Source organism: Pantherophis guttatus, chromosome 16 (genome assembly GCF_059756535.1).
Source record: "Pantherophis guttatus breed Tessera chromosome 16, ASM5975653v1, whole genome shotgun sequence".
Classification (NCBI taxonomy): Eukaryota; Metazoa; Chordata; class Lepidosauria; order Squamata; family Colubridae; genus Pantherophis; species Pantherophis guttatus.
The window spans coordinates 4,003,811-4,018,478 of NC_142078.1; the positions used below are offsets into that span (position 1 = coordinate 4,003,811).

Genomic DNA, 14,668 nt, shown 5'->3' on the forward strand with positions numbered 1-14,668 from the left:
CCTGCAGAGATCGGGGAAGGCATGGGCAGTCAAGTCTTTTCCAAACAAAGGCTGTTAATAAACTTCCTTAACAGCCTACAAGCATTCTAAGATAAAGTAATCACAGTCTTACTAAGATTGGCAGAAAGCTCAGAAGCAATTTGCAGAGAATCCAGATGCGAAGGAGAATGAACTAAAGTTGTTCCCTACAAATTGCTTCAGTTGGCGTTCCTCCTTAAATAGGCTAAGGGTGTGGCCAATTAGCCCCAAGCCTTACTCTCGAGGAGACCTCCTCCTGAGGAGCCACTCCTGCCTTTTGGCAGCTCTGTGCATCAGTGCATGGAGAAGAGGCTCCTCCTCTTCGTCCTCTTCACTTAGATTTTAGATTTAGATTTTATTGAACTTCTATACCGCCCTTCTCCCAAAGGACTCAGGGCGGTGTTCAGCCATATTAAAACACATATAAACCACAAAATTTAAGAACAATTTAAAAACATATATAAAATTTGGCCCACGAAATTACAAACTAACAAACACCCAGTTTAACAATTCCTATTAGGCCGGCCCAGCTTGTTGGAATAAAAGAGTCTTCAGGGTGCGGCGAAAGGTATGCAGGTCGGGGATCATACGGACTTCTAGGGGCAGCTCATTCCAGAGGGCTGGTGCCCCCACAGAGAAGGCTTTCACCTGGGTGTCACCAGTCGACATTATTTGGCCGACGGCACCCTGAGGAGCCCCTCCCTGTGGGAGCGTATTGGCCGGTGGGAGGCTATCGATGGCAGAAGGCGATCTCGTATATACCCTGGTCCTAAGCCATGGAGCGCTTTAAAGGTGGTAACCAACACATTGAATCGCACCCGGAAGATCACTGGGAGCCAGTGCAGCTCGCGTTACTTACGGGAGCTTCTAGAAGTTCTGAAGGCCCTGGCTGAATCCCCGCCTCTGGCACCACATCTTCTCCAGCCTCCTCATTGTCTGACTCGGGCGCCAGCTGCACAGGCTGCTGGCGCAGCACCACACCAGCCTCCTCGCTGTCCGAATCAGCTACAATTCGTACAGGCCGCTGACGAGCCATAATGTGCTGGCGGGGAAACTGCGGAGATCGGGGAAGGCCCCGCCCCCGTACATGCGCGGCAGAGGCCCGAGCTGGGCTGGGGTGATGGCTGGCGTGTCCCCTGAGAGGGCTCTGCATTACGGTCCTAGAAGGCGGCTCAATTTGCAGATTGATCTCGTATCAGAGCTACATCAGAGGACATTAGACCTCACCTGCCTTCAAGAATCCTGTGTGTTCACAGCACCTAGTGGTGAGTCCAACCTCTTACTTGCCCTTTTTCTTTTTCACATGGGCCCGGAAGAAATGGAGTACCCCGGGGAGCAACCAGGAACCCCTCCGGACCCCCCCGTCCAAAAGTACCGGAGTCGAAGGCCTCATCCATTTGCACAAGGAGATCCAGAAGCTGAAAGGGAAGGTGAGCATCACAAATACCATTGACTGGTGCTGATGGTTGATACGGGTTGCTGCCAGCATCCTAGGTATCAACCAAGTATCATCTTCTTCTTCTCCTTCTCCTTCTCCTTCTCCTTCTCCTTCTCCTTCTCCTCCTCCTCCTCCTCCTCCTCCTCCTCCTCCTCCTTCTTCTTCTTCTTCTTCTTCCTCTTCTTCTTCTTCTTCTTCTTCTTCTTCTTCTTCTTCTTCTTCTTCTTCTTCTTCTTCTTCTTCTCCTCCTCCTTCTTCTCCTTCTCCTTCTTCTTCTTCTTCTTCCTCTTCTTCTTCTTCTTCTTCTTCTTCTTCTATTACTATTACTCTTTTATTCATTAAACATGAAATTCAGTCAACTGGACATTCAAAAATGCATCACAAATACCATTGACTGACGCTGATGGTTGATAAGGGTTGCTGCCAGCATCCTAGGTATCAACCAAGTACCTTCTTAAGATGTACGATGTTCCAAGTAGCACAGTTTTTTTGCAGTTCCGCTGGTGTTATTGCAGGAAACTGCAATTTCTTGATGTATTTTATAAAATTCTTAGACATGGTACCAAGTGCCCCAATGACACTGTTACATGTTTCATCCATAATTGGGTAGATTATTATTATTATTATCTCTTTTAGTCATTAAACATGAAACTCAGTCAACTGAACATTTAAAAATGTGTCACAAATACCATTGATTGGTGCTAATGTGTATCACTGTTGCATGTTTCATCCATAATTGTGTAGTTTCGATGGCCAGGTCACGATATTTCGTGATTTTTTCCAGTTCTTTTTCTTCGACTCTGGTGAAGAAAATTTCTTTAATGGGAAGAAATTATTATTGTTGTTGTTATTATTATTATCTTGCCCTGTATGGTTTGGAATCCCAAGATATCCTTTCCATTGAGGGCAAAGCTGTTTTTATATGTAGTTTAAGACTGGTTCTTGGGGTATCGCCATCACTGATGAAGTTTGGATAGCAATAGCAATAGCACTTAGACTTACCCTGTTTCCTCCAAAATGAGACCTCCCCTGATAATAAGCCCAATCGGGCTTTTGAGCGCATGGCAATAAGGCCAAGCGCTAATTTCAAAGTTCAAAAAAATATAAGACAGGGTCTTATTTTCAGGGAAACACGGTATATGCTGTTTCACAGTGCTTTCCAGCCCTCTCTAAGCGGTTTACAGAGTCAGCCTCTTGCCCCCAACAGTCTGGGTCCTCATTTGACCCACCTCGGAAGGACGGAAGGCTGAGTCAACCTTGAGCCTGGTGAGATTCGAACTGCCAAATTGCAGGCAGCCGGCAGTCAGCAGAAGTAGCCTGCAGTACTGCACCCTTAACCACTGTGCCACCGTGGTTCATAATAGAGATAGAGAGAAAACCTGGGAGCAGTGCTCTTAAACAACAGTGTTCGCTTTCTGTTTCCAGATGTTTGAATCATGGCAGCCAGTGAGCAGGGACTGAAAACAAAATGCCTGCCTGCATTACAGTGTTTGTGAAGACAGGAGTCTGTAGGTTTCTGCCAGGGTTTAAACCACGATTTAAACCACAATTTAAATCACTAGCAAAAAGGCTTGATTTAAGTCATAATTTTGAAAGAGCAACTATCGTCTCTGTCCCGCAGTGGCTCCTCCTCTGACCCGCTGTTGACTCACTGACCGTCCCATTCACTTTAATGGGACAGCTGGTGATGCGGCAGGGACACAACAAGGTGAGGGACGTGGCGGGCAGCAGGTGAGTGGATGCCCACTCACGGGCGCTGCTGCCATGATGGATCTGAAACGACAGGCGCTCTTTAGACGTAAGGACTCATTCTTGGCTGGCAGTTAGAATCTTTAATATGATTATTTGCAAACAAAATGAAGGTTCCCTAATTAGCTTGCAGAGCTTGGGATTCATTGAACGAGTTTACCCAAAATGTAAATATTGCAGAATATATAGCCTCATGTTTATTTAATTTAATTTATTTATTTATTTTATTTCTATACCGCCCTTCTCCCGAAGGACTCAGGGCGGTATACAGCCTAATTAAAAACACAAAGACAGACAAAATTTAAAAATTATTAAAATTATTAAATAATAGGCCCAATTTATAAAACCCCAAATTTAAAATCCCATTTAAAACCAATTAAAATCTTTACATTGATAGCCCAGCCTGGCGGAACAACATGGTTTTGAGGGCACAGCGAAATACACGGAGATTAGAGATTTTACAAATTTGTGGGGGGACGAATTTCTGGGGGGGGGGTTATGTTACATAACTAAGCTCCATTTCATGCTGAATAAATTCAATATCTTAAATAGAAAACTATCTTTAGATAGATTTTTACTCCAAAGGCGTTTTAGTAAAATAAATTTGATAAAGATCAAACAAATCCGATCTAAATTTTTTAAAAATCTGTTTTTGTTTTTTTAAAATCATCTATTTTTATCCAACCTGGTTTCTCTCCTCCTATTATTATTATTATTTTTTAATTTGATTTATATGCCGCCCTTTTCCGGAGACTCAGGGGTGCTTACAATGCGCTAAGCAATAGCCTTCATACTTTTGTATATTTTATACAAAGTCAGCTTATTGCCCCCACAAACTGGGTCCTCATTTAACCTACCTTAGAAAGGATGGAAGGCTGAGTCAACCTTGAGCCTGGTGAGATTCGAACTTGCAGTAATTGCAGGCAGCTGGTGTTAATAACAGGGTGCTTTAGACCACTGTACTACCAAGGCTCTTCTCTTTTCCTGCAGGAGCAGCTGAAGCAACGCTTGGAACAGCAGGAGCAGGCGGTGAAGGCCGCCTCCGAGGAGGCCAGCGAGTCGCTGAAGCGCTTCGATGAGATGAAGGAGCTGAAGCAACACCAGGACTACCAGCACCTGCAGCAAGAGATTGAGAACAGGTGAGCATCTGGCGGCATCTCCTGTTGGAGAAACCTGTTCTGACCTAGGCTTCCTTAGAAAGCATACAGCACAATCTTAGTCCCAGCAAACCTCTTTCATTCATACTGCTGTGAATTATTGTCATTCCCAGTCCGAAAGGCTTCTCAAACAGTCTTTCAGGGGAGTGTTGATAAACACCCACCTTATCTCCCTTGGAACACTGCCAGAGAACTAATTGCCATATGCAGGGCAAGGCCAAACTTAGCACAGAGTCAAACTGAGCTTTTATCAACCAGATGAACTAATTGTTTCCTGCAAAAGCTCATGTCCCGTTTGCTTCTCTTTTATGTCTTATGGGAGGGGCCAAGCCTTACTGCCAAGTCGACCCTGTTTCCGTAATTGTTCCTGTCTCCTGGCAGCTCTGCGCATGCGCACACTGGGAACAGGCTCCCGCTGTTCTTCTGCCTCACTGATGTCAGACTCCGGAGGCAGCAAAAAACTACCAGATGGCCTTGGCCCCCTCTCTGCCTCTGACTCAGAGCCCTCGTCTGAGCCTTCCCCAGACTCCAGGACTGGCCCACATTCCTCTCAGCCTCCTCACTGTCCGACTCTACCGCCAGCTCTACTGGGCGCTGGCAGGCCACAACAAAACCGATCGAGCCTTTATCGCATCTGAACCTGTTTTGATCTCTGTGTTTTTCATTCCAGCTCCAAAGAAGCTCAAGGCCAGCAGGAGAAGCTGAAGGAGGAGCACCGGCGCAGAGCCAAAGTAAGCAAAGTAGCGAGGCAGGGGGAAAAAAGAGAGGGCCTTGCGGTTCAACCTTTTTGCCCCCAACTAATCAAACGCCACACCTCTTCAGCTGTAAGGATGCCCGGCGTTTCCTGCCCAGACCTGAAGAGGGTCACCCCATCCGCGTCTCCTCTGTTTCTTCTCTCTTTAGATTTTTAAAGCTAGGGAAAAAGAGACAGACAGAAAGCAGGAAGAGAAAGTGGGAAGAACTTGTTCTGACCCAGCCTTAACAGAAACAAGAAACAGACTCCTTGTCACCCCCCCCTCTTTATTTACCTCTTGTGAATTAATGGCATTTCACACACCGAAAAGTCCAGGCGATAGTCCTTGAAAGAGTTAACTGCAGTAACAGACCTTATCAGATAGTTGCAAGGCGGTGAGCTCCCAGTCGAAAGGCTGCCAATTAAGTTCTGGCAAGCCGTCTCTGTGGCACGAAACACGATGAGCAAAATCTTCAGAAATACGAACGGTTGTCTCCTACGACAACCCACTCTCCTTTCCTTCTATTTATTCCCCCGCCAGAAAGGGGCCATTCAGCGTCCACGTGTGCTTTGCTTCCCGAATCGACTCCTTGTCCTCCGTTGTTCTGTCCCAGCTACGGACCCCAAAGAACGCAGCACACACAAAGTCCGTTCAAACCTTAGTTTACTGAATAAACCAGTTTTTTTACAACAACGGCTGTTAATTAACTGCATTAACAGCCGCCAAGAATTCAAAGAATAATAACTGAAAGCTTACTGTGGTTGGCAGAATGCCCAGAAGCAATTTGCAGGAAGATAAGCAAGACAAGAAACAAAGGTATGTGAACTAAGTTGTTCCCTGCAAATTGCCTCAGTCAGCCTATCCTTAAATAGGTTAAGGGAGTGGCCAATTATCCTCAAGCCCCACTCTCGAGGAGACCTCCTCCTCCTGAGTGGCCACTCCTGCCTTTTGGCAGCCCTGCGTGCTCGAGCACTGAGGAGAGGCTCCTCCACTTCGCTCTATCCACGTGAAGGAGCCTCTGGAGGTTCTGAAGGCCCTGGCTGAGTCTCTGCCTCTGGCATCACATCCTCTTTGGCCTCCTCGCTGTCAGACGCGAGCGCCGGCTGTGCAGGCTGCTGGCGCGACACCACACCAGCCTCCTCAACATCGGGATCAGCCACGATCCACGCAGGCCACTGGCGGGCCACAACAAGTATATCAAATAAGAACAACCCCCCCTTCCTTCTAGGACTAATGATGATACCTACTTGGGTAATGAAACTTCAGCAAGGGAAGCAACCAAGTTCAGAGAGCTCTACGGATCCCACACACCTCCTCCTCCCCACAAACCCCACTCCATTCTAACACTGATAAACTAATCTAGTTGGGTAATGAAACGTCTCCAAGCAAACCACCAAGCTCAGAGAGCACCAAGGACCCCTCCAGTAATGTTCTGCATACCTTGGTGCTGCTTAACATTACCTGGGCGTAGGTGAGAGGAATCCTTAGCTTTTGTGTTGGCGTTGCCCTTTTCCCATCTTCCCTTCTTCCCTCCCAAAGCTTTTAAGCCGGAAGCTCCGTGAGGCCGAGCAGCAGCGACAGCGGCAGGAAGACCTGGAGCGCCAGCGGCGGGAGGAGAGCCAAGAACGCCTGCGCCGCCTCTATGCCATCCAGGAGGAGGTTTTGCAGATCCACCAGCAGATCGGCCTCAGCGCCAGGCATAAAGAGCTGCCCGCCATCGACTTCTCCCTCTACAACAACCGTGGCAATCAACTCTGCGGGGAGGTGTCTGCCTTAGTCCGGATGGCCAACGAGGTAATAGCACTTAGCACTTAAGACTTATATACAGCCCTCTCTGAGCGGTTTACAGAGTCAGCCTCTTGCCCCCAACAATCTGGGTCCTCATTTGACCCACCTCGGAAGGACGGAAGGCCGAGTCAACCTTGAGCTGGTCAGGATCGAACTGCTGGCAGTCGGCAGAATTAGCCTGCAATATTGCATTCTAACCACTCTGCCACTACAGTTTCCTTCCTTCCTTCTCATTCCCTTCCTTCTCATCTTCCTTCCTTCCTTCCTTCCTTCCTTCCTTCCTTCTCATCTTCCTTCCTTCCTTTTCATCTTCCTTCCTTCCTTCTCATCTTCCTTCCTTCCTTCCTTCCTTCCTTCCTTCCTTCCTTCCTTCCTTCCTTCTCCCTTCCTTCATTTTCATCTTCCTTCCTTCCTTCCTTCCTTCCTTCCTTCCTTCCTTCCTTCCTTCTCATCTTCCTTCCTTCTCATCTTCCTTCCTTCCTTCCTTCTCATCTTCCTTCCGTCCTCCCTCCCTCCCTCCCTCCCTTCCTCTTCCCTCCTCCTCCTCTTCTACCTCCTGATCTACCTAATCTATGAGAACTGAGATTCATAAACCTTTAGTCAGGACTGGGCTTCAAAAATTTTATCGAGTTGTTCTCTGTCTGGTTGCTGGGTGGGTGTGGCCTAGTTGGCCTCCTGCACCGTGGGGGGGGGGCTTTTTTCCCTCCGGGCTCTAAAGGCTTTCCTCGAGCCTCTGGGAGGGTGAAAATGGCCTCCCCAGTTTTCGAAGGCCCTCTGGAGGCCTTCCCGAACTTCCAGTAGGCTTGTTTTTCGCCCTCCCCAATCCTACCCTCGCGCCCTGCACTTACCTGCATCCAAAACAGGCTGCATGGGGACTCCTGGGTGGGGCGAGGCGGGGGTGGTGGGCTGGGCCAGCCAGGAGTGGGATTTGGGGGTTCTCCAAACTGCACAGAATCTTAGCTAGAGGTTCTCCTGAACCCCCCAGCAGCCCACCCCTACTGTTGTGGTCCGCCAGCAGCCTGTGGAGTTGGCAGCGGAGTCAGCGATGAGGCTGAGGAAGAACAGGGGCCAGTCCTGGAGGCTGGGGAAGGCCCAGACAAGGGCTCTGCGTCGGAGGCAGAAATGGGGCCAGGGCCATCAGGGAGTGAGGTGCGGACTCCGGAGCCTCCAGAGGCTGACAGCAGAGAGGCAGAGGAACAGGAGGAGCCTGTTCCTAATGCACGTATGAGAAGAGCTGCCAGAAGGCAGGAGCAGCTCAAGCAGAGAGGACAACTCGGGAGTAAGGCCAAGAGATGATTGGCCCCTCCTATAAGGCTTAAAACAGACCAGCAATGGCGTTTGGGCTTTGCCGGAAAACAACGTTGGTAGCTTCATCTTCTTCTTTGTCTACGTCTTGTATTTATTTTTGTATCTGTGACTTCTTTTTTTTTTTAATAAAAATTTATAAACTTTATTAAAACAGATATAAAACACATAAAACACATACGACGAAGACATAAAAATACATATACAATAAGTTATAAATAATCAATCATTTGAAGCGTTTGTTTCGTAATGGTCTTTCAAGTAATACAGTTATACTTATTCCCTTAAATCTTAACTGAATAATTTCTTAGTGTCTTTTTCCCTCTTTTCTCCTCTATTTTCTAAGACTTCTGCTTTAATAATCTGTATATTATATTTTTCTCTCTGTAATTTTATTCGCCCATAAGGGAGTAATTTGTGTATACTTGGACTACTATTCTATCTAACTTCTAGTTATATTTCTTCCATAGTAGCCCTATGCCATTGATACCATTTATTCCAGACTTTGTAAAATTCAAGTGTCTTCTTTTTCCTTTAGCTCTTTTGTCAGCCTATCCATTTCGGCACATTGTGTGATTTTGTCTATTATTTCTTCTGTGATCTGTGACTTCTGAACGTTTGCCAAGAAAGGCCTTTGGCAGTTTGCCTAACTGGACTAAGGTTTGCGATAGGACTGAGGAATTTGCGTTGGGAGGAATTTGCTTTAATTTAGTTGAAAGACGCTGGGAATGAAGTAATTCGAATAAAGTTTGTTTGTTTTTTCACTGACTGATTTTCCTACTACTTACTTGGGCCTGGTTCACAACACCCACCTTTAGTTAACGCCAGCACTCAAAGGAATTTTGGAATTCGATCAGTTCAGTAAAGTGGAAATGCAGAAATCCAGCTGGTTTCCTTCCAGAAACCTGGCAGAGAATGCCCAGAGCTTCCGTCTAAGCATCGTTTGATATCTCCCAACTGGTTTTCTGATTTTGGGTGGGGTTTTTTTATTTCTTTTTTTTCCCCCCAAAAGCAGGCTTTCCCCACCGAGGCAGATGTGGCTTCCGCTGATCAAGTCCTGCTCAAAATGCACCAGCTGCTTTCTGACATGCAGCAAGAAATTGCTCTCGCCCTGGAAGAGAAGAAGAAGCAGGAGGAGAAGTTGGCTTTGGCGGCGGCTGCAGCAGCCGAGGCCAAAAAAACAGAGGAACTGCAGAAGCAAGAGCTGGCAAAATCCCAGGCTTCGGATCCCGGAAAGGTTGCTGGAGGTAAAACCCCAACATTCAGTCAATTCCTTTGCTTTTCTGGCATCTTCCAGCTGTGTGGGATTACAGCTCCCATCATCCTCTCCACGGTGGTGGTTTTTCTTAAATATTACTCCTCTTTTCAAGTCGCCTTTCCCTGATCTGATACTCTCCGGGACAGTGACTTTTAGGATTCCTGGCAGGGTCTTTTTGGAAAAGGGTCATTCTTTCCCTACTAGATAGATAGATAGATAGATAGATAGATAGATAGATAGATAGATAGATAGATAGATAGATAGCAGAGAGAGAGAGAGAGATAACAGATGGATAGCTAGCAGATTGATATAGATAGATAGATAGATAGATAGATAGATAGATAGATAGATAGATACATACATACATACATACATACATACATACATAACAATATTGTAGATAGATGAAAGATACTGTAGATAGATAGATGATAGAGAGAGATATGGAAGTATTTAAGAGTTGTTGGTAGGTAGGTAGGTAGAGAGACAGCAAGAAAGATTAGATACATAGAGAGAGAGATGATAAAGATAGATAGATAGACACCGAGAGATATGATAGATGGATGGATGGATGGATACATACAAACAAACAAACAAACAAACAAACAAAAAGATATTGTAGATAGATGAAAGATACTGTAGATAGACAGACAGACAGATGATAGAGAGAGATGGAAGTATTTAAGAGATGTTTGTAGGTAGGTAGGTAGATAGACAGAGAGATTAGATACATAGAGATGATAAAAATAGACACAGAGAGATAATAGATGAGAGAGAGAGATTAGATAGATAGACAGAGAAAGAGATTAGATACATAGAGATGATAGATAGATAGATATTGAGATTAGATAGATAGATAGAGAGAGAGAGATATGGATGGAGAGATGGAGATATAGATACTTCCTATGGTTTTATTTGTCCCAAAGGTGCTTTTTCAAGAGGCAACTGGACTTTCTTGTTTTTCTTTGAAGACGTTTCACTTCTCATCCAAGAAGCTTCTTCAACTCTGGCTGGATGGTGGGGAATGGAAGGATTTAGTCATCCAGTCAGAGCAGAAGAAGCTTCTTGGATGAGAAGCGAAACGTCTTTAAAGAAAAAACAAGAAAGCCCAGTTGCCTCTTGGGAAAAAAAAAAAAACACCTTTGGGACAACTGTGACGAGGATGGCTGAGAACCTCCGTAGACGCAGGCTTTTATTTCCTCTCCAAGCTTCAAATTTCATACAAGCAGAGAAATCTTCCCTCCTCAAACGGTTCTTAAATCCAAACAGTGTGGTGGCTTCGTCCCGCATACGTTCTTTTTTTTTTTTTTTTTACTTTTTTAAAGATATATTCCTCTCTTAAAACATAGGAGAGACCCAGAGGTGGGCTGCACAAATGTGAGCGTGCGCGCGTGCCCACTTCACACATGGGCGCTACACACATACGTGTTTTGCACTTGGCGCGCAACACCTAAAACAAGCTTTTTTCGATGGGGGCGGCTTCCGGCCCACCTGGTAGATCAGCCACGGTTAGTAGAATGGGAGAGGCGCGCAAACCAGCTGGGCTGCGGATCGGGGCGAGCAAGCTGGAAAGTGAAATATCTAGGACCCAATAGCATTGGGCCAGGTGGGCGGGGCCAGCCAGTGCTCGGAACTATTGGCTTGAGCGAATCGGCAGCAGCCCACCTCTGGGGAGACCCTGTGCTCTGCCTTATGATCCCATAGAAAAGATGGGGGATGAAGGTTAAGAAATAGTATAGGTCAGTGTTCTGTTCCAGCTACGGACCCCAAAGAACGCAGCACACACCAAAACTATACAAAGCTTATTTTACTCAAATAACTTAGTCTTTTTCAACCAAAGGCTGTTAATAAACTTCCTTAACAGCCTACAAGCATTCTAAGATAAGATAATCACGGTCTTACAAGAGAAAGCCCAGAAGCAATTTTGCAGAGAATCCAGACGTGAAGGAGAGCGAACTAAAGTTGTTCCCTACAGCTTGCTGCAATCGGCATTACTCCTTAAATAGGCTAGGGGAATGGCCAATTAGCCCCAAGCCTTACTCTCGAGGAGACCTCCTCTTGAGGAGCCACTCCTGCCTTTTGGCAGCTCTGTGCGCCCGTGCATCGAGAAGAGGCTCCTCTTCCTCCTCTTCACTTAAAGGAGCTTCTGGAGGTTCTGAAGGCCCTGGCTGAATCCCTGCCTCTGGCACCACCTCTTCTCCAGCCTCCTCACTGTCCGACTCGAGTGCCAGCTGCACAGGCTGCTAGCGCAGCACCACACCAGCTTCCTCGCTGTCCAAATCAGCTACAATCCGCACAGGCCACTGACGGGCCACAACAGTCAGTGATGGCGAACCTTTTAGGCACCGAGTGCCCAAACCGCCCGCGTGCATGCCCAAATTAAAAGGTGTGTGTGTGTGTGCGCGAGTGCGCATGCACAGGTGCGAGAATGCGCCCCAGAGACCCAAAGACCAGCTGGCCGGCGGGAGACTGGGCCTCCCAACACCGGCAGCGCAGCAAGAGGTAAGATCTTTTTCTTTTGTGAGCTTCTGTTTCGTCGTTTGCAGGAAAACAGAAGCTCACGAAAGAAACGCCATGGAGATCTGACCTGGGGTGACGGCAACGCGTGCCAGCAGAGAGGGCTCTGCGTGCCACTTCTGACACGCATGCCATGGGTTCGTCATCACGGGTATAGGTTCTCCTGCTTGAGAGGGGGCTGGACTAGAAGACCTCCAAGGTCCCTTCCAGCTCTCATTCATTCTAAGTAGCCATAATAATAATAGAGCCGAGGTGGCGCTGTGGTTAGAGTGCAGTACTGCAACTACTTCAGCTGACGGCTAGTTCAACAGATCAGCGGATCAAATCTCACCAGCTCAAGGTCGACTCAGCCTTCCATCCTTCCGAGGTGGGTAAAATGAGGACCCAGATTGTTGGGGGCAATATGCTATTTAGTATACTGTCTTTGGTGTAAGCCGCCCAGAGTCCTCGGAGAGTGGGCGGCGCAGAAATATGACTAATAAAATAAATAATATATATTTGGCGGGCTGAAGTGTTAAAGTGTCAGTCCTTCTAGATAAAATCCAACAGTCTCCCTACTCTTCCGTTGTCCTTAAAATCGTTGAAATTATTTTAAAAATGTAATATAATTACAGCTCCATCTTTCTGTCCTGCTGGTTGCTGCTAATTGTGTTAGCCTTGATTTACCACCACAACATTTTTGAGCCCAAAATTTATGTTGCTAAGCGAGACCTTTACTGTGAATTTTTCTCCCTTTTCTGACCTTTCCTGCCAGAGTTGTTAAGTGAAGCATTGCAGTTGTTAAGTTGTTAATCGAATCCGGCTTCCCCGTTGACTTTGCTTGTCAGAAGGTCGCAAAAGGGGAATCACATCACCCCGGGAGACACTGCGACCGTCATAAATATGAATCCGTTGCCAAGCATCCGAATTCTGATCAGTTGTCCATAGGGATGCTGTAAGGGCCGCAAGTGTGAAAAATGATCCGAAGTGACATTTTACGACTGCTTGGAGGGGTGTTCTGGGGTTAATGGTAGATTTTTCAGCCAGATGGGGCAGCATATGATCTTATTCCACAGTGGAGACTCCGTGGACGACATCCCCCCCCTTCCCGAAAATAAGACCTGATGCCTTTTTTTTGGGTGGCAAAACAAATTTTAAGACGGGGTCTTATTTTTGGGGAATCACGGGTACCTGTACTAGTTTCCAGTGCTCATATCTGCTTTGCTATCATGTCTCTAGGGCTTCAGGTAAAGGCAGACCCGTCCATCATGAAGTGGTACCAAGAGCTGCAGAAAGAATCCGAGCAGTGTGTGGCTTCCTTCAGTCGCTTGGCTAACAGCAAAGACACGCAGGTAAGAATCTCCTAGAGCAGGCGTATCCAACCTTGGCGACTTTTAAGGCTTGTGGACTACAACTCCCGGAATTCCCCAGCCAGCACTTGTACAAAAACACAAAACTTTGGAATCCTGCGCTAAGCTCAGCTTCTGAATGTTTTCCTCTTTTTCAGGAGAAAAAAATCAAAATGGAATTGCAGAAAGCTGCCACCATCCCTGTTAGCCAGATTTCTACCATTGCAGGTGAGCCCTACCTCTGTTTATTCCTTGTAACGTTTCTGATCCCAATATTAGCGGTTTATCAACTGCTAATTACTATTCAACTGTTTATCAATCCTGATATCAACTGGGAGAGAAACTCTGCAGCGGGTGGGAGATCAAATAGATTCCTAACCAACCTAGCTGACAATTTTGTCATTCAAAAGGTAGAGGAGGGAACCAGAGGAAAAGCTACATTGGACTTTTTTTTTTTTAACTAATAGAGAAGACGTGATAGAGGGAGTTGAAGTAGCCGGAACCTTGGTTGAGAGTGATTATGTCATATTGGAATGCGATATAATGCAAACACCAATCCATGTCTTAAACTTTAAAAGAGCCAATTTTAACAAACTCAAAGCCTAAGAAAAAAATTCCTAAAGGAATTTAGGATAAAAATCCTAAAGGGGAAAGCAACTCAAGAAAACGTGGGAAGCACTGAAAAATATGATCATAAAAGCCCAGGCTCAACACAATACCACTGAAAAAGAAAAACAAGAAATCCAAGAAGAAACCAACATGGTTGCACAAAAAACTCTCTGATAGACTGAAAGACCAAAAAAATAAAAAGGATAAGTACAAAAAAAATGGAAAGAGGGAGATATAACTAAGGCAAAATATCAGCAGATAGCCCGAATCTGCAAAGATGAAGTCAGGAAAGCAAAGGCTCAGAATAAACAAAGCCTTGCAACAAAAGTCAAAGTTAATAATAATAAAAAAGTTTCTTTCAATATATAAACAGCAAGAAAAAAGTCAAGGAAACAGTTGGTCCACTAAAGAGAGAAGACGACAAGGGAATAACAGATTGCAGATGTTCATTCTTTGCATCAGTCTCCATGCAAAAAGAAACACTAACCCAACCTACCAAAAACCTAACTGTAAAAAGTTAAGACTAGAAATAAAAATTAAAATAAGCAAGAAAATGGTAAGAGAACACTTGTCTGACCTTGATAAATATATATCAGATATAACACCAAAACTCACTCTCTTTGCTCCACTGCTTGATTTGGCTATAATACTAAATATTTGGCTATAGCGTTTGGCTATAAAAACGTCACTTATTTCGAACGCATCAAAAACCTGGCATGCGCCAGCTGCTTTCCTCATTGCTATCTTTTTTTTTTTCTTCTGCTGGT

The 14,668-nt window shown here is 45.8% G+C and overlaps 1 protein-coding gene across 2 annotated transcripts in view; it reads left to right on the forward strand.

The window, feature by feature from the left end:
• GLE1 (GLE1 RNA export mediator) overlaps positions 1 to 14,668 on the forward strand; it is a 31,408-nt gene that overhangs the window by 5,214 nt on the left and 11,526 nt on the right. Inside the window, exons 3-9 of one of the 2 annotated variants that reach the window (XM_087879872.1) lie at positions 1,335 to 1,448; positions 4,196 to 4,344; positions 5,033 to 5,093; positions 6,636 to 6,890; positions 9,205 to 9,436; positions 13,183 to 13,295; positions 13,451 to 13,520. In XM_087879872.1, coding sequence (XP_087735998.1) covers positions 1,335 to 1,448; positions 4,196 to 4,344; positions 5,033 to 5,093; positions 6,636 to 6,890; positions 9,205 to 9,436; positions 13,183 to 13,295; positions 13,451 to 13,520 — 994 coding nt within the window. Of the gene's footprint in view, positions 1 to 1,334; positions 1,449 to 4,195; positions 4,345 to 5,032; positions 5,094 to 6,635; positions 6,891 to 9,201; positions 9,437 to 13,182; positions 13,296 to 13,450; positions 13,521 to 14,668 lie in introns of both variants that reach the window. The other variant, XM_087879871.1, reaches the window with a different exon arrangement.